Raw genomic sequence first — 18,673 nt, 5'->3', positions numbered from 1 at the left:
CAACTAAATTATACGGCATCATCGAAAAAGTGTTAAAAACGTAGCATGACGCTCCCATTATTAGTACGGTAAGAAGCAGTGGCGTTCTAAAATTTCTTGTGAACGGAGCAGACTCTAGGGGGGCAGAAAAGTCTCGAGAAATGTGAAGAGCGGAGCCGTTGAGTTTGAAAGCATTTTTCATTACATCAATCTTGAACCGGAAGTCCAATAATTTTGTTATTACCGGGCGTGAACTACCATCGAGCCTTTTCCCGATTCTGTGAAACCGCTCGATTGGCGAACGTTGCATTCGCAGTATTTGAGAAAGAAGGTCAGAGATCATCGCTTTTAATGAAGTGCTGTTTTCATTAGAACCTTCCGTAAGACCATGCATGAGGATGTTATTGCGCCTTGAACAATTCTCTAAATCATGATTCTTTTCCATGATTTTCGAGACAGCAGTGCTAAGTGTATTTAGGTCAGACTGCAGCTGATTTCAAAGAGAAAGAGGTTTACTAGCTTGAGAACAAGAAGATTCCAGTGTGAACAGGCTGGACAACAGAGCGTCATATGCTGATGTACTGGTATGTGAGAGTGATTGGGATGAATATAATCAACTCAGGCGTCGTACTAATGCTTCAGTGCGTGGGGATCTATAGAGCCAATCATACCATGTATTTCCAGTGCGATTATACAGGATTCCCGACTATCACAACGTTGTGAAACACAATCAAGTGATCCGCAAGAAGATTCCTACGACGGCAAACGATATTTTATGGCATCGAACCGAACTGTAAATGATTGCCGTAAATTCTCGATATCGCGATTTGTCTTTTTGCAACATAGACAATGTGGCAGATGTGTTGTGGGGAGCATTGGCGGAACCACAGCCTGCGCTGCCACTCAGAGCAACAAAATATTCTGGTGTGGGATGGGAAGCACTATGGGAACAATAATTTCCATAATGATAGTTTGATAGTTTCCTTCTTTTTCGTAGATCTTGCTGATGCAAGTTTGCGGGGACCAGGGTTAAGCTCAACGTCTCCGTCTACGATAAAACGCTGAACGGAGTACAGTGCACGCCATAGATATAAAGCTAGGCTGCGTGGACAAGGCAGCAGCAATAAATAACGTTCATCCGATTGAAATCAGTGAAGGAACCCATAGTAACGTACCTGCTCGAACAAAAGGATGCGGTACATAGCGAGGCCGAAGCTGCTACCTTGCCCAGAGAAGAACGGAGCCGCAATCAGAGCTTTTGAATACTTGAAGTATGACGTCACGCACCAATGCCATCTGTGGATTAATAGTCGGCGATTACGTCACAGCAGTGGAGAATGCGCCTTATGCCGGCAGGTATGCAAACGCACGACCCAGCACTGTTACACGCGGTGGTGACTGGGCACTCCGTGTGCACATAGTCAGCCGTGGATGCAGACACGTACAGCCCTGGTTGCGACTTGGTTGACATGTACACAGTAGAATTATTGTACGATGTAGTAACTGAAGCGTCGATGAAACCAGGAAGGCAGTAGGCAAACTGCGCAAACAAAAGGCTGCGGTAAGGCATAGCGACGGCCAAGCTCCTGCCTAGCCCACTGGATGTCGCCATAATACCCTCCCGACTGCAGTAATTATTAAATTATAGAGTTTAACGTGCGAAAACCACGATATGATTATGAGGCACGCCGTAGTGGGGGACTCCGGAAATTTGGACCACCTGGGATTCTTTAACGTGCACCTAAATGTAAGTACACGGGTGTTTTCGCATTTCGCCCCCATCGAAATGCGGCCGCCGTGGCCGGGATGCAGTAATTATGCGTGAACCCACTCAAAAGCATAGCAAAAACTGCAGCGCCTATCTTTCATGCAACATGCATGCAACATGCATTTAGCATGCATCTGTCCGGAGGGGAGGCAGATGAATGGTAGAGAGGAGGTAGAAAATGGGTCGAACAAGCGCAGTCACGAAAAGAATGAATAACAGCCTTCCCACACTTCGCTCCCAGATCACATCAGTTGGGTACACATTTAGAAGGCAGCAGCATTTGCCACTTAAAGACGGAAGCACACGAGCCAACACCAATGGTCGCGCACTCTAGACTGACGTCATGAGCCGGATGACCGGTGGCCAAAGGCCGTCCGGTGAACATGGTCACCCGCGCTTCGAACTGGGCCGAGTCGGATCAGCTGTGTGCGTCTGCTCCTCGTCAGAGTGAATTCCTAAACTGTTTTCGGGATTCTGTCATGCCGGAAATACTATTGCGAGCTCACAATGTACAGTGCCCAGCAATTGAAACGAGATACTCAGAGCGTGTGGCTGCTTGATCATTTTTGCGCCACCGGCGGGCGCTGAGCACACCCACCTGATGAATGCTTATCACATGAAAGCGAGATGGTTTTTGATCCATTGTAGCATGCATTCGTACTCTCAGTTGCCACCCAGCGCTCACCGGTAACGCAAAAACCACCGACTGCCGAGTGGTGCGAGTATCGCGATTCAATCGGTGAGCACGGTACCATTTGTGCTGCGTGCGTTTGTTCTGAGCAGTGATCCGGCGAAGAAATATTTCACCGAGAATCGGTGACGCTGCACTACGCTTCGTCTGAAAACAGGATCCCGCGGTGACCGCACCGCTGCAAACAAGGGTCCTGTGTATTTGTTCCATGGTGTTTTATTTTGCTCCGAAGGGCAGGTATGACGAGGAAAGTTTGCCAAAGTCTGGTGCCTACTGCCAGCGATGGGTGTGTTTGTGGAGTGTGTCGCTGTATTTTCTGTCGGACGAGGTGAAGTGATAGAACAAAACCATGCTCGGGAGAATTGAGAAAACCGTACGCAGGTGAAACAAACCTACGAGCATTGCGAAAGCAAACTGCAATGCAAAGATTCGTTACTGCCAGCTGAACGTGCAAACGATCGGTGGCAGCAGTATTTAAGATAGCCGAGCGTCTAGCAGCATCGTTCGAGCGTCGTGTAGTACCGTCGATTGATTGCTGTCGACCAGTGCCAACAATCAGTGACATAGCAAGCACTTTTTGAGCGAATGTCATTGAATTAGTAACGGTGAGATGTTTGGTCGCAGTATTTGTTTCATTAATATCAGCCCCATTACCAAGTAGTATATAATTATGACCGTTAAACTTGTGCCTTTACAAGGGAGCTTGGCATAAATTCGCATCGCTGTGTGGCTGAGTGCCATTTGCTCACTGTGCGCGCCAACTGTAGAATGCCTGCTGTTACACAATCAGATGTAAGTTGTGCTGCCAGTGCTCGACACATTTTCTTACAACAAAGATCTGCATGATTTTGGATTCTCATGATATGTTGCTACTAAAAATTTCTATCGCCGTGTTGAAGTAACTGAAAACGAGAAACGCACGACAAGGTAGGCACCGCGGCTTGTGAACTGGCCCCTAATACCTCTACCTGCGTCTGTGTGTAAATATGTGCTTGTTTTCTTGCGTGTTTATGTATATTACAGTGAAGCTGTCTATGGCTATGATCCGGGACTTTATGGCATCCGCGCGGAAAACTCCCCCCTAAAAAGTGAGAGTGAAACAGCCAACAACAAAAGCATACGCATATCGCTGCTCGCATCGGATCTCGGTTTAACGGCCACCTGTGTCTAACACGCTGTGTGTCTGTGAATATATGACGTAGTGCTTGACGTAGTGCGCACCTGATAAGGCGATCAAGGCGTAGGGGTTGGCGCCCCTCGGCGCAACCACGTGAACGCGCTGATGCCACTGTTCACGCGTTCGTCGTCGTCTTCTTTGACAGCTGTCTTCGTTGCCATTCTTCATTCCAGCGTAGAATTTCACTTCTGTCGTAATGGGGAGGCCGCGTTTACGGGGGTATGAGCCATTGCTTAAGGAGGTATGTCCGTACGTCTGTAATAACAGGGGTGATACGTGAATGTGTGTGCGTACTTATCCTCGTGATGACCGCCGTTCAGGACAATAAATAAGTTCGTACCTTTGTTCAACACTCTCCATGTGTCACCTTTGTGTCATGCGGTAAACAGCTTCGCTGATCATCCACCTTGACAGATTGGAATGGCTCATGAATGTTTTCTTTTTATTTACTCCATTTTGTTTTATATTTGCGTTTGTGTTTGTAGGTTTTCTTGCAGTAACGTTTTTTCTAAATTTTTTTAATTCGTCGCATTCAAAGCACCAAGTCATGTGAATAGGAGGGCTGGCCTCACCAACCTCATAAACGTGATTCTCTCTCGTCTATCTTGTCTTCTCAATCTTCCTTCTCGTTGTGTTTCCTCCTACTGTTCTGTCTTTACCTGTTGTGTTGTTGCCGCAATGTGGTTATCCAACCTGCACAAAAGAAAGTACTACCAGCTATAACAACAGCAAAGTTTACACGTACATTGTCTTAAAAACATCACGTTGGTTGCAGAATTACTTTGCCTCTTATCCCCGCTCATGTGTTTATGCATCAGTGCATGTGACAGCTCAACAGAAGTACACCTGAAACAGAGCCATACTGTGAAACAGCACCTTGTTATGTTGCTGCCCATCACATAAGGTGGTACACATTTTTAACACGGATAACATTGTGCAGTGGGGTGTCATCATCATTTATTGTTCCCTTAAAGGCCCCTGCTTGGGGTATTACATAAGGGGGGGGGGGGGAGTACACATACAAAATACACTAAAGCTGGTCAGTGATCAAAATATAAAAGCGGGGAAAACGCAAGAGAAGTCATTTAATTAATAAGCCGTTGAAAAAAAAAACCCCGGGTAGACATGGTTTAACAAGGATCACTAAGACTTGCTAGAAAAAGCACATTATACACAGTATATACAGGGCGGAGCGAAGGACATTTCAAGAACAGTTCGTACAGAGGATCTAAATTTTAAAAAAGCATGATTGAAACAAACAAACCGAAAGAAAGGTGAGCTGTAGTTAATACAAAGATTACATAGGTAGTGTGGATAATAAATCACGAAATTTTACGTGATCACATTCAAGGACGACCGATTCGAGTAGTTTATTCCATTCCGCTATCACAATTCACAGGCAAAAACGAGTTGTTAAAGGTGTTAGTAAACCGTGAAGACGCTGAACGCTCAGTGAATTAAAATGACGCCGAGAAGTGCGGATCGGCGGGAGAAGGAGCGATCCATGTAAATGCGGAAATGTGTAGTATAACCTGTGAAATAAACCGAGTAGGGCAATTCGTCGTCGGTGTGCTAGGGAAGAGAGACTGAGGGAGTTTTTTTTTATTTTACTGATGCTTTGCGTGTAGTTATATTTAGGACATATAAACCGTGCTGCGTGGTTTTGGACTACTTCAATGGTGTTAATGAGGTAAATTTGATGGGGATTCCAAACTGCATGCAGCATATTCAAGCTTTGTGCGTACGTATGTTTCGTAGGCCAGTTGTCTAACAGAGGGCGGCGACAAAGATAGATTCCTTTTGATGAATCCCAGCGACCTCGACGCATCTGCTACAACATTTGTTATGTGTTCTGCCCAGGTTAGTTTTGTCGTAATTAAGACGCCTAGGTACCGGTATTCCTGTACTTGCGATGCCGGTGTCGAGTGCAACGAGTATGTATAAATGGAATTAGAACGTTTTCGAGACACATGGATAAATTTACACTTGGAAACATTAAGCTTCATCATCCACATTGAGCACCAGTTTTCATTTAGCTTTAAGTCATTCTGCAGATGTACGTGATCTTGGTGGTTATTGATGTGTCGGTAAAGCACGCAGTCATCTGCGAATAGACGGATAGTAGATGAAATTCCAATAGGTTTGTCGTTGATAAATATTAGGAAAAGCAACGGGCCAAGAACCAAGCTTTGGGGGACACCGGATGGTATTTTTGTTTTAAAGAATGCTGACCTCCTATGACAGTAAACTGCGTTACTGTCACTTCCTGTCTGACGCTTTCATCATTACAACGGAATTTTTCAGTGAATGAAACCCAGCAAGGCCCTGCACTGAGAGCTTTTGCAACTTTCACCATTTACTACTTCCCCAATTTCATGGTCTGAATCTGGCCGTCGCTTTGCCTGCGGCTTGTACAATGAACAAACTGCCTCATAAAACACGCTCGAATTTACTCAGCATTTTCTGGCACAAAAAACGAAACGACAACAGAATGCTGGCACAAGAACAGAAAGCTGCTATTATAGTAGGTTAACGAGATTCCCGCCCTTCTAGAGAGTTCACATAGAATTACATTGTAATTTTCTGTCTGAGTACTTCTCTTGCATTATCCTTATGCAAGATGCTTAACAAGTTTGACAGTGGCTCCCGAAATGTGGAATTCGCGCCTCCTAAAGTTATTCAGGATTAATATACTTGCTTGCACTCGAATTACTTGTCCGAGTCAGATGAACAAAGTAAACAATGGCTACGACATGACTCCGCTTTGAAGTGCACACTGTTAACGGTGCCTTTCATGAGTGCAACGATTAATGCTATTTCACCACCAGGCCCATCAAGCTCGACAGTGGTAGCCCGAATGAGTATTTTGGACCTTCTCACATTGACATTATTCATCTGAGTTGAATTTATTTTAATTCTGGGGTGTTGCGTGCCACGATCACAATTTTGATTATAAGGCACGCCGTAGTGGGGGACTCCGCATTAATGTACGTTAACCAATGGGAGGACGTTTACCATGCCCGCAATGCTCGTGACAGGGGCGTTCTTGCATTTTTCCCCCATCGAAATGCGGCCGCCGTGGCCGGGGTTTGATTACGCGACCTCGTGCTTCAGCGCAACACGATAGCTGCTACGCCACCATGGCGGGTCATTATTTATCTCAACAGGCTGTAAATAACAATGGCCCGCAAAACTACCTGGAAACGGGCAACAGGGGCATGTCACTTAGCTTGAATTGCTATTGTTGGTTCAAATGTCTTAATGAAGTTAACAATGACTGTGCTGCTAAGTAAGCTTAGCCGATGGTGCGGTTCTGTTAACGCTCGGATGAATTTATTGGCATTTGGGCATGTAAAGCTTCACGATGGCTCCAACAGTACTGATTCGGCAGACCTGAAGCTTATGATTGCTTCTCGCAGAGCTTTCATTGGCGTTATTCATCTCAACATGCTCTAAGGATGTATAGGGGCAGAACAACTACCTGGAAACGGGCAACAGTGACATGTCAGTGTGCTTGTATTGCAATTTTTCGTTCAAGTGGCTTAATGAAATTAACAATGACTGTGTTATTGAGTAAACTTTGCCGACGGTGCGTTTCTGATAACGCTTGGATGAATTTATTGGCATTGAGGGGCATCTAAAGCATCATGCTCGCTCCAACAGTACTGCTTAGGCCGACCTGAAGCTTATGATTGCTTCTCGCTGAGCTTTCATTGGCGTTATTCATCTCATCATGTTGTAAAGAACAATGGGGGCGATATAATTACCTGGAAACGGGTGACAGGGACACGTCACTCTGCTTGCATTGCTAACATTTAGGCTTAATGAAATTACCATCGACTGTGCTGTGGAGTAAAGTGAGCCGACGGTGTGTTTTTGTTAGCGCTTGCCAGAATTTATTGGCCATTAGGGGCATGTAAAGCTTCACGATGGCTCCAACATGACGGATTTTGTTTTCGTTTCGACATGGTGTGTTTTCGTTTCGATGTGCAGGCTGCTAACATTGGCAGTGCATTTCGCCTCGGCTGCTGCTACTTCACCATAGGGCCTGTCAAGCTGGACAATGGCTGCTCGAATGAGCATTTTGGGCTTCACTAAGCTAATGATGTTTTATAATTGTTCTTTCATTAGCATTACTTGCCTGAGCCAGATAACCAAAATACAATATACAAACGCACGAATGTACTTTGGCATGCAGGCTGCTAACAATGGCTGTCAATTTCCCGTTGACTACAGCCATTTCATGTTGTGGACTTGGCACGTAAAGCCCCATACTGTAATTAAAGTTTAACACTTCTGCGACGGTGCAGTGCGCCGTGTGAGGCAATGACCCGGCTAACCTTCTCGCAGGCTATGAACAATGGCAACAACAACGAATCAAGCAAACACGCCTCGCTGTGTCTTCTGTGTACTACGTAAACAAATGCAAGTGGTGCACGCCAGTAACGATGAACATCAACTAACTGCTCTGGTATTGCATAAACGCTGATGAACCTAAACACTTGCCGTAACCATCTCCGGCAATTATCGTCAATCAACGCAAACAGTATAGAAAGCTTCGCTTGCGTCCATTCCCACAGTGCGTGGGCTCCGTTTAATGTTTATCTTAGTTTTTCGCCTCTGGGTACTGCGTTATTATTCACTGTGTCATTGAATGTTCTCTCGGTTCCGGGCAACGAAGTTATGTCTGGTATTTCTCTTTGTTGTGGACATATTTTTTATGGGGGAGATTATTTTACGACAGAATGTTTAATGGCGCAGTATCAAACGGCCACAAGTGACCGAATATTAGATTACGTACCATCGAGTCGCCCTTGACGCTTGTTGAAGCGATGAACATATGAACGTCAATGAGATCTGTTTACGAAAAGTCATTTAAGCTGACTGAGACGCTTCCTAGCTGCCTGAACAATCTCATATAGCCATATCATGCACTGGCGTCCCTGTTTTCTCCTTACTTTCAACTTGAGCAAGCAATTATTTACTCTCTATTGACGTGACCAAGAGAAAATAACAGTTTTCAGTCTATCAATCAACTTTGTTAGTTGAACATGCAAAATTTGCATATAATATTATTTGGCCCGAAAGCCATGACCCTAGTTTCCGGCTTAAAGGAAACAACGTCGACAGGCAGGTCAAAGGATCGAAATATAAATAAGAGAAAGAAACAAAGAGAAACGTGAGATACATAAAAGTTGAAGCATTGAAATATGTAATTGCCATAAGTCGTGAACACTGAAGTGAGAAAAATACAACTGCATGTAAGCGTACTGGTAGGTCATTCGAGAATACTTTGATGATTTGTGTCGAACAGCTGAGACGACAGTTTGAAGTTTCTGTCAGTTTTTACTGTAATTGGCAAATCATTCGAAACATTTGCACCGTGAATTTCAACGTCTCTTGCCGTATACATTCTGGCATATGGGCAAATTGTAGTTACCATTCTATGGTTGTCTCGTATTTCCAAGTGGTACAATGAACATGGCAGAAGAAAGTGGATTACTGTAACCTATAATGTTATCTACTAAAAGCGGTGTTTTGTATTTGACCTCAACAGTGAAGGGTAGTATATCTAACTCCTGATAAATTTCGTTAAAAAGATGAGTGATCGGTGTAAACGTGATTATAAGCAGTGCTGGGTTTTACAGTCGACGTAGTTGTGTTATATACGAAGTACGTGTTAGAACCCACTATTCTCCGCAATGAGAAATGTGGCTGCGGAACACTGAAAAGTTAATGTTCTTAGTAGAGTGCAAAAGCAGTAGTATCGCACTTTATTTATAGTGATTTTTTACAGACGCTGTCTATTTCCTTTATTTGTTTTAGTTGATGACCACAACTACGGCAAAACATTCGGGTATATTTTATTGAGATATCAATTATATGGACACTTCAACCGGATTTCTGCCGTCGGCGTCGTCGTCGCCGTTGCCGTGAGGTTCCGTATAGATAAAATCGTCGCCGCGCGCCGTATGCCCGAGCGGAAGCGTGCGGGGACGCGCGCTATCACGGAGAGCGAACGCACTCAAGCTCCCACGTGCAAGCAAGGAAGCGGGAAGCCAGCGCCGGAGGGAGCGGGGGGGGGGGGGGGGGGGCGCACTTCTACCGTGCCAACAACCGCGCTCGTCGCTCGCCCGCACCGTCTCTTATCTCCACACGGCTCTGACCTTTATGCGCTGTGCATTCGCCGCTGAGTTTCCGTTGAAGCGATAGACCGCACGTACCTTCGCCCGCTGCGGCGTATGCGTTTGCTGCCAGCGTTTTGACGGTCGTTGTCTGCAGTCATTCAGTGTTATCTATTCATGTTTGTTTGTGCGCGCTCACACCACGCTTGTTCATTCAGTTAGTAATAGTCGGGCCACAGTTTCCAACGCACGCTACCCATGCAATGCTGCCCGGATCGGCAGTGCAGCGCTACAGGTGTGTCCCTTCGCACACGCTGCCCACGGGAAGCGCTTCTCATCAACACCACCGTTTCACACGCGCCTTCTCGTGGTCATCGAGTCTCTCATCATGTCGGTCTACTTACGCCGCAGCACACCTGCTTACTTAATCAGCTCATGTTTACTACAATTCATATTGCTACCAAAGCCGCTCCCCTTACTTCGTATGACATTGCTGTGTTGCTATCGCATTCATTGCTTCGCCCTTAGGGCGAAAGTGTGACATTTTTTACTTACGACCGAAGTACGGGTTCGTCTGGCAGTCCATGGAATTTTCAAAACTATACGCCAGCATCAGAGCTCAAAAGAATACATTTTTTACAGCGAAGCTGTATATGGCTAGTTTCCAGCGGATCGATATCTGTAGACCAAAAACGATGGGCCGATGCCGAAGATTTTGCAATGCCGGGATGACCCACGGCAGCGGTGAAGCAGGCTTCAAGCAACCCGCCAACTTCCAAAATAAGTTTAATATCTTAGGTCCAAATACATCCCGTATCAGACATTAAGCTGATAATAAAAGATACTACACTTTGACCCGCGTCGGCCATGTCTGTGTTCGCACCATACACGTGTACGCCATCCCGCATATTCGAACTGGTGCCTACGCAGCTGAGTGTCTTCTGTCTCCTGACGTCATGCTCTACATAGGCTCCTTTCCTCAGTTCTCCTCTGACTGTGAAATTGGTAGGCCGCGTATTGTATGGTCTGAAGAAGAACAACTGAAGAAGAACGACGGCGTGAACAGAAAAGGGAATGGGCGCGGCGGTGGCGGAAGGAGCCAAGCGTAAGCGTCCTGCCCGCCAGGACCGCGAGGTGGAATGAAATGCGTACCGTCCATGTGGTCCCGATCCCGCAAAGTTGGAACGTTTCACCGAAACAACGGTCAATCACCACATACACAGCTTCGCTGGTCATCCACCTTCACAGAGTGGAATTGCACTGAATTTTTTTCTGAAAATGCTGCCAGGTCAATGATTCACATCCATAGACTTCACAAAAATAAATATAGGCCTTAACCAGCTGTATTTTAGTTTTAGAAAAGCTTCTTGTACGTGATTTTTGAAATCCATTGCTCGATTTCCTAGTGCTATTTGTCTCGATTTCTTTAGTTATTATTGTTCGTTTTAAACCTCTATATATGCACTAACTAGCCTTACATAGAACATTACTAAAATCTTAGATTGCCGGCAGTGTTAAAACTGTTCCGTCAATAGCACTCGTATGCCTTTCTACAAAGAAACGTGGCCTATGTGGAGCCTGACGCACTCAAAGGTCGTAAGGGCGTGGCTGGAGCTTTCGCCACCTTGCTTTACCTAAGAAAAAATAATGTTCTTGTTAGAATATTAAAGTTAAAAAAACCTTGTTGTAGAGTGAAAATGGTTTATTATACAGAACACCTAACCGTAATATAACATGGGAGCAATTCCAATACGACGACGCGTCTAAAGTTCATGCTTGAAGGAATGCTTCCTTCTCTTAATGGTTAGAGTATCGAGCTTCTGTGCTGTGCAGCCATGCTTTAAAATCAACAATCGCACACTTTTTATTCATTTATTTCATTTATTTCTAGTGACAACTAGTGACATATAGTGCACGAAGGTATAAACAAACCGCGAAGTGGAGGAAAGGCCGAAGGAAACTATCGCTTTAAAAATCATAGACTTGAATCATAGACATTGTGAAAGAAGTCTAGGAGAAGTAGACATACCCTCCCTCCTCCCGAAATCACTCCTCCACACTTTAGCATCCGCTCTGCATGGAAGGTCAGGGAAAGGAACCAAGCGATCATCTCTTAAACGGGGGAAATGCACACATCAGCATTAATAGAGCGATTCTCACCTTAACGTCAAAGAATTGTGAGTCACCAGTTAAGGCCATGTAGAATAACTGCACCAAAGCTCGAGAAGTCTCAGAGAAAGACTTGAACATTCTCTGAAATGTTTGGAACGATACACTTTCACAAAAAATTGATATAAACATTAATGATTACCTTCTTCTACATTCAACTAAAGACACAAGTAATATCTGGCTCTTCCACTAATGGGCTCATAGAGCTCGAGCAGCGTAACCTATCACATGCAATATATAAACCAACACTTTTCGAAAACAAATGCACTGGTGTTTTCGAAGTACATCAAGATGCCCACATAAGGCCCTAAACAGCAAAATACTCCATATACTATGAAAAATTGGAGTGAACGGTTATTTACGTTAGGTGATGAAAACACGTTTTGTTTCAAGCATTTAGTGTACCGTCACTATTTCTGGGGCGGAATTCGCTTGAAACCACAATGCTGTCGTTAAGGCTATAGCAGTCTGCCGTTAAGAATATAGCAGTTTAAACCCCCAAGAAACTGTAAAGTTTGATAGCGATTTTTCCTAGAAATAAACTCATTCATGCGGGAATCATCCAAGAGAAGCACGTGGCAATGATAAGGCTGGAGGGGGTGGATCTATGAATCGATATCAACTTCACCAACTCCTTTTAAATTTGTCGACTGTAAACTAACGGCGCGGTATGTGTTTTCCTTCTTTCTTTTTAAGAAATGCAAAATATCAAAGATGCAGGGACGAGACACATCGGCAAAAATAAGCGGTAAAGAGATACCGCGATTATGTTTATTGCAACTTCGCCATAGATGTATGTATTGTGTTGATTTGTTTCGAACAACTTGATTAGCTTCCTTCTCCGGCGATTAAAGATACTTACGGTAGAAAGTTGATAAATTTATGATGGCGGTAAAGGACCTACTTATTAAGTACTGACGGGCTAGTTGGTGATCCATGATTTTGGTGATGCAGCGCTCTTGGAAAAACAGACGTTCGCACAAACATGCTCGATGAGGACAAACACGGGCGCCGTGTATGTCTACATCGTTCATGGTTGTGTGACAATCCCATTTGTCACGTGCGCTGCTTCCCCGAAATCAAAGGCTGTAAAGGACCTATTATACCGCCTTTGGCATAATGAAATATGCGCCTTGCTAAATTAGCAATTTAGAAGCCACTGCACAGCTCTAGGGACTTGATCTGGTTTAGCTTTTTCTAGCGAAAGGGAAAGCTTCAATTATCGATCGGTAAGACGCATAGACTATAAAAGACGCGGACTAATCGTGGTAGCTCAATGTCTATGGAGTTTTGGTGCTGACCACGACGTCATAGGTTCGATCCCCCGCATATCGATCGGCGATGGGTGCGGTATTCAGGACGCTCGTGCGCTGCACTACGAGTACACGTTCAGTAACCGCTGCTGCTCGAAATTACCTCCATTATGACGTGTCTCAGACCCACAGTGTATTTGGGAGAATAAACCAAACGAAATAATTAAGCAAGCAGAAGCTGCTTTCGAGAAAAACGCCTCATTCCGACCAACTGTGCACCGGCTGTGCGACCAACTGTGCACCGGCACTGTGTGACCAACTGTCCGGCCATCACCAGACAAATCGCCTATCAGACATTCGTAAGGCCACAACTGGAATTCGCAGCCCCTATCTGGTCACCTCATCAAGCTTACCTAATCGCGACTCTCGAGTCAGTCCAAAACCGCGCCTCCCGCTTCATTGTCAGAGATTATCACTGCGACTCTAGCGTGACTAGCATTAAGTCATCTTTATCTCTCTCATCTTTTGCATCGCGAAGAACCATAGCATTGCTTTGTCTGTTTCACAAAATTGTCCATAGCACGCGCCCGTCCACCCTGCCGCTCACACGTCCATCTCGTACATCTCGGCGTCTGCATAATCATCTCAGTTTCCAGCGTATCTTTGGCCGAACTAATGCTTTCAATTCATCCGCGTTACCACGTGCCATTCAGCATTAGAATAACCTACCAAACGAAATAGTTGACATTCTTGACCCTGATTCCTTCAAAGCATCCATTATTTCCATAATTCATCACAAGTAACCTTATTGCGCACCTAAGTAATTGCCTATAGCGCAGTTGTATAGTTTCTTTTTTTGTTTGTATTGCGTTAACATTGTTCTTTCATCTTCACCTGCTACCAATTGTATAATTTATTGGTACTCCTTTTTTTGCTGCTTCACAAAGTCGTTTGGTTTCATTTATCGCGTTATTTATATTGTTAGATATTTGTTCTTTCATGTTTACCCGCTAACAATGTATAATTTCTTTGTACTCCTTTTTCCTTTTTGCTAATTTCCTGTACCCTCCCCTCACGCAATACTCCTTCGGGAGCCTGTGAGGTAACTGAATAAATAAATAAAAAGAAAGGGTGAGTGGTCACGCAAGGCGAAACCGAAGCCGCATCAACACGCGAACTCCGACTCAACGTTACGTCATGGCGACGTCACAGGTTTTCCGCAGCGCGCGTGCCTATACGCTATGCTCTCGGGCTTCCAGATTCCCCGGCATCGTCCTCCGCTTCTCTCTTCGCCTTCCACTTACGCGCCTCTTTCGCTGCTGCGAGAGACCGAGCGACCGGAGTCCTGGGAGGAAAAAAAAAGGCTGCGGGCACGGAGAGGAAAAGCGCGCGAGCGAGCAAGCAGCCGCGGAGCGCGGACCAATGGGAAGCTCGGGCTCGGCGCGCTTCAGCCTCTAAGCCTCGTTCAATCCATCGCTCGCGAGAAGGCGAAGCAGAACGGCCGCTTTGACCGGCATCCGGTGGACCGCGTCTGCAGCTGCGAATGAATTTGGAAATCTGTGTCCCACTGCTGTTTTCCCCGTCGGTGGCTTGACCGAGTTCGGCGACTGAGGTTGCGCATCCGTGCCGCTGTCTTCCAGCATCCGCATCACAATATCCGAAAGCCGCGGCGGCAGCAGCAGCAGCAGGTGCGAGTGACGTGCGCTGCGATGCTGGCGGCACCGTGGTCGTCACCGCTCGCCGAAGCGGCAGGTTCGTCCTGATTTGCTCTTCGGGGGAGTCCGGAGAGGAGGAGTGCGGACATCTTTCTCTCTTCTTCCCTTCGACCTTCACTTCGGCACATCAAGCAGGGAACTGGGAGAGCAAGGGGAGGAAATAGGGCATCACGGGCGCGGAATTCACGACAAGGCACTGAGGTATTGCTTTTTTCTTCCTCACGTGTGATGTTTGCGCCGCGCGTACTCTCCGAACCAGCCGAACCAGCGGGAACCAGCTGGAACCTCATACAACGTACACGCTTCCAAGCGGCAGGGAACGACTCGAAGAGCTCGACGTCATCCGCGGTAAATAATTGCTGTTCAACGTTTGTTTGTCTGCCCAATTGAGTCTGTTGTCGCTCGTGACATTACACGATATTTTTTCTTCAGCCGTACTTGCGCCTCAAAGTGACTCTGAAGTCCTGTGAACATAACAAACGTTTACGTGAGACCTCCTGCAGCTACTTTGTGAGGAATTCTGCCTCCAGCCTGCTCTGTAGTTTCGTCGTAAGACAACAGCCTCGTCACTGGATTTATCCCAAGCCTTCTGTGTAACTCGGTTTCATGTTTATGTAACATATCAACACCCTGACCGAGATCATTATCGGTTTTTAAAACTTGTTCGGATGCCTAGCTGTTTCCGTACTTCACTGCCCACTCTGCATTGACTCAAAGGTTTACATATCACAAAGGAAAGCAGACGAGAAGAGGTGTTACCATTGTGCCCACACTCTACATCGTTTCAGAAGTGAGAGGCGTTTAGAGAGAAAGCATCAGCGGAGGGAACAGCGTCGGACGGCGGTCTAACACCACATTAGCAGGGCGAAGCAAGCCTCTCATCTTCAACACCTTTGTTACTTGAAGAAGCAGCAGCTGTTGATTAGTTTTCTGTCACTCCCTCATAAGTTCGGCGACAATGTCTCGCGTACTCAAAGCAAACACTGTGCAAATTACGGAGTTCTTCTGACGTCATTTGCCTACGTGCTCTATCCTCCTGAGAACTCTCCCCTCATCTGAGAAGGCCAAGCCTCTTTGCTCCAGTGGGACGACAACGCGCCTCAGGGACACACGCTGTGTTTTGGCTCAAGCGTGAGCGCGTGTGCCAGGCTTCGACATGATTGGGATGCGGACATTGATTAGCAACCTTGGAATGATGGGGAAAGTCACCAAAGGTGAGCACCCACCTTTCTTTTTTACTTCATGTTTGCCTTGGTACTCTAAATGTGGTCACAATTCGGCGCGCTAAACGTCTGGTGGCCACGATCTTGCTTGAGAAATTCCGTTTTGGGAATTGCTAGTTAGCGAGTTCACTCAGGCCCTATCATGCGCTGGGGTCTTCCTTGCGTGGTAATTGTTAGTATCCTCCCGCTCACCCAGTGCTCCACTATATCTTTCTTAAATCATCTTCTTGTCGGTGAAATTGTATGACCATCCTTGGACCTGTTTGCTTTGACGCTAACAGTTATGAGTTTTTTTTTTCGTTTTTTGTTTACATTACGTGTTGGGTACAAATGCTTTTCTCGCAGCCAGCATAGAGCTTTATGAAATGACCTTCATATCTTGATCAGCAACGTATCACTCAAATTTCATTCGCTTTCGCAGCGCGGCTTTGTTATCACTTTAGCGCGAGAACGAGTTTGTGATATCAGATGCGCATGATTTTTGAACGCAGGAACATTTGGAGAAAAATGCGATATATTGAGAATTTCGAATTAGGAATCTTTGTCTGGAATGTACGAGGTCGCCTAATGCGCTATTGAAAGTTGACTCCGTCTCTGCTCCGTTGCCAAGCAGCCTGCCCACCAGTGACAGTATAAACCTGTAATCATGAAATGGTAATTAGGAAGCGCATAAAAACATGGACACGAGAAGAAAAAAAGACGAAGACAAGCGCTAACTTTCAACAACGAAGTTTATTTGCGGGACCGGTCGTACTTATATACACAACAACCACATGCACAGCGATATCAACACTGAAGATAAGTACATGACGGCATAAAAGCAATCTAAGGCTCTTGCATCTAGAAAACGCTAAGAACCTGAATAATAAACTGCATTTTCGATCACCTTTTATGGCATATGCGAATAATCTAACTCTCTAGCCGACAATGAAAGTGACGGTTTGCTGATACATTGGTCAGCGACCGAGAAGATTTCCTCGGTTTCTATTATCAACCTTACACAGGGGCGGATCCAGGTTTTTTCTGAGGGGGAGGTCAGCTTCTGTCAATGATGATGATGATGATGATGATGATGATAGTAGCCTTCCTGATTTACCGAAATGCACCGTTTCTGCTCACGATAAACCCGCGTTTTATACGGCTAGAGCAACACCTCTAGCCCGCCGTGGTGGCTCAGTCAGCTCAGGTGTTGCGCTGCTGAGCACGAGATCCCGGGATCCAATCCCTGCCGCGGCGGCCGCATTTCGATTCGATGGAGGCGAAATGCAAAAACGCCCGTGTGCTTGCGTTGTAGTGCACGGTAAAGAACACCAGGTTGTCAAACTTAATCCGGAGCCTTCCACTACGGCGTGCCTCATAATCAGAACTTGTTTTCGCGCGTAAAACCACAGAAAGAAGAAGAAGAACCTGGGATCACACTGAGTGCTACAGTTGAAAAAAAGTTGCCTATGCGTAGTTCTTAGTTTAGCTGTTAGTTGCAGTGTTATTATTTATATATGAACACTTCAGCGAGAGATCTCTTTCATTAAGGAGGTTGGTCGCGGAACCGATGACAGCCAATGAGGCAACCGATGACACCTCAATGGGGAACAGAGTTGATCAGGCGCGAAGGCGCTCGCGCGGACATCTGCGTGCTTGGCAAAAGGGACGTCCCCTCGTTCATTCGACGCCACCGAAGGGACGAGTAAGGCACGGCCGGCGCCAGGAGGTCCAAGGTGTTCATGAGAAAAAATAACTACGGCAACTTCGCCACACCACACCCCTACGGAATACAACTAAGCTTGTGAGCGAGCTAGCTTTACTTCTACATGGCTGATACCACTGGTCTCGCGAAAAATAATTTTGAAGAATGCTGGTGGCCGTATTTTTTTTTGCGACAGGGCCATCCACCATGTCAGCGAGGGGGCGATGCAGAAGTTTGAGGGGGGGGGTCAGGACATCCGGACATCCCCCCTGGATCCGCGCCTGCGTCCTTACATTCTCGCGTTTATCACTGTATCTAAGGCGGCGTCATCTAGAAGAGGGCGACATGAACACGTTTTGCAATGCAAAGCAAGATAACTATCACCTGATACACTTTGTGCTTTATTTCTGTGCTCTCTTAAGCGCTCATTGATGCATCTTCCGGTCTGGCCTATGTAGCATCGGCCGCATGACAGCGGAATACGATAGACCACCCCTACGGTGCATCCGACGAACTTTTTTCTGTGGTTCTTATCACACACCGACTTTTTTGTCCTCATTGGGTTGGTGGATTTGCACAGGGTACCGTGGGTACTTAGTTTATTTGGAGCTGAAAAAATCTTAGATTGCTTTTATGCCGCCATGTACTTATCTTGAGTGTTGATATCGCTGTGCATGTGGTTGTTGTGTATATAAGTACGACTGGTCCCGCAAATAAACTTCGTTGTTTAAAGTTAGCGCTTGTCTTCGTCTTCGTTTCTTCTCGTGTCCACGCTTATATGCGCTTCCAAATTACCATTCCATGATGACAGACCAACAAGCCCACATCGCCACTCTCGTCGTTAAACCTGTAACTCACCTGTTGCAGCCACGTGCGTGACAGTATAGAA

General features: G+C 45.9%; 1 protein-coding gene and 1 pseudogene across 3 annotated transcripts in view; one reads left to right on the top strand and one right to left on the bottom strand.

Annotated features, from left to right (window-relative positions):
• The window catches only part of LOC119458625 (Kv channel-interacting protein 4-like), a 465,522-nt gene that overhangs the window by 284,465 nt on the left and 162,384 nt on the right, over nt 1–18,673 (top strand). Inside the window, exon 1 of one of the 3 annotated variants that reach the window (XM_037720471.2) lies at nt 14,666–16,091. The exons of the other annotated variants lie outside the window; for them this stretch is intronic. Coding sequence (XP_037576399.1) covers nt 16,034–16,091 — 58 coding nt within the window. The 5' untranslated portion in view covers nt 14,666–16,033. Of the gene's footprint in view, nt 1–14,665; nt 16,092–18,673 lie in introns of those variants that run through there. 3 annotated transcript variants of the gene reach the window in all.
• On the bottom strand, nt 10,431–10,609 carry LOC119459770 (U2 spliceosomal RNA; annotated as a pseudogene).

Source organism: Dermacentor silvarum, chromosome 7, assembly GCF_013339745.2.
Source record: "Dermacentor silvarum isolate Dsil-2018 chromosome 7, BIME_Dsil_1.4, whole genome shotgun sequence".
NCBI classification, from domain to species: domain Eukaryota; kingdom Metazoa; phylum Arthropoda; class Arachnida; order Ixodida; family Ixodidae; genus Dermacentor; species Dermacentor silvarum.
Note: the sequence above shows the minus strand (reverse complement) of the source record. Positions and strands in the feature narration are given on the sequence as shown.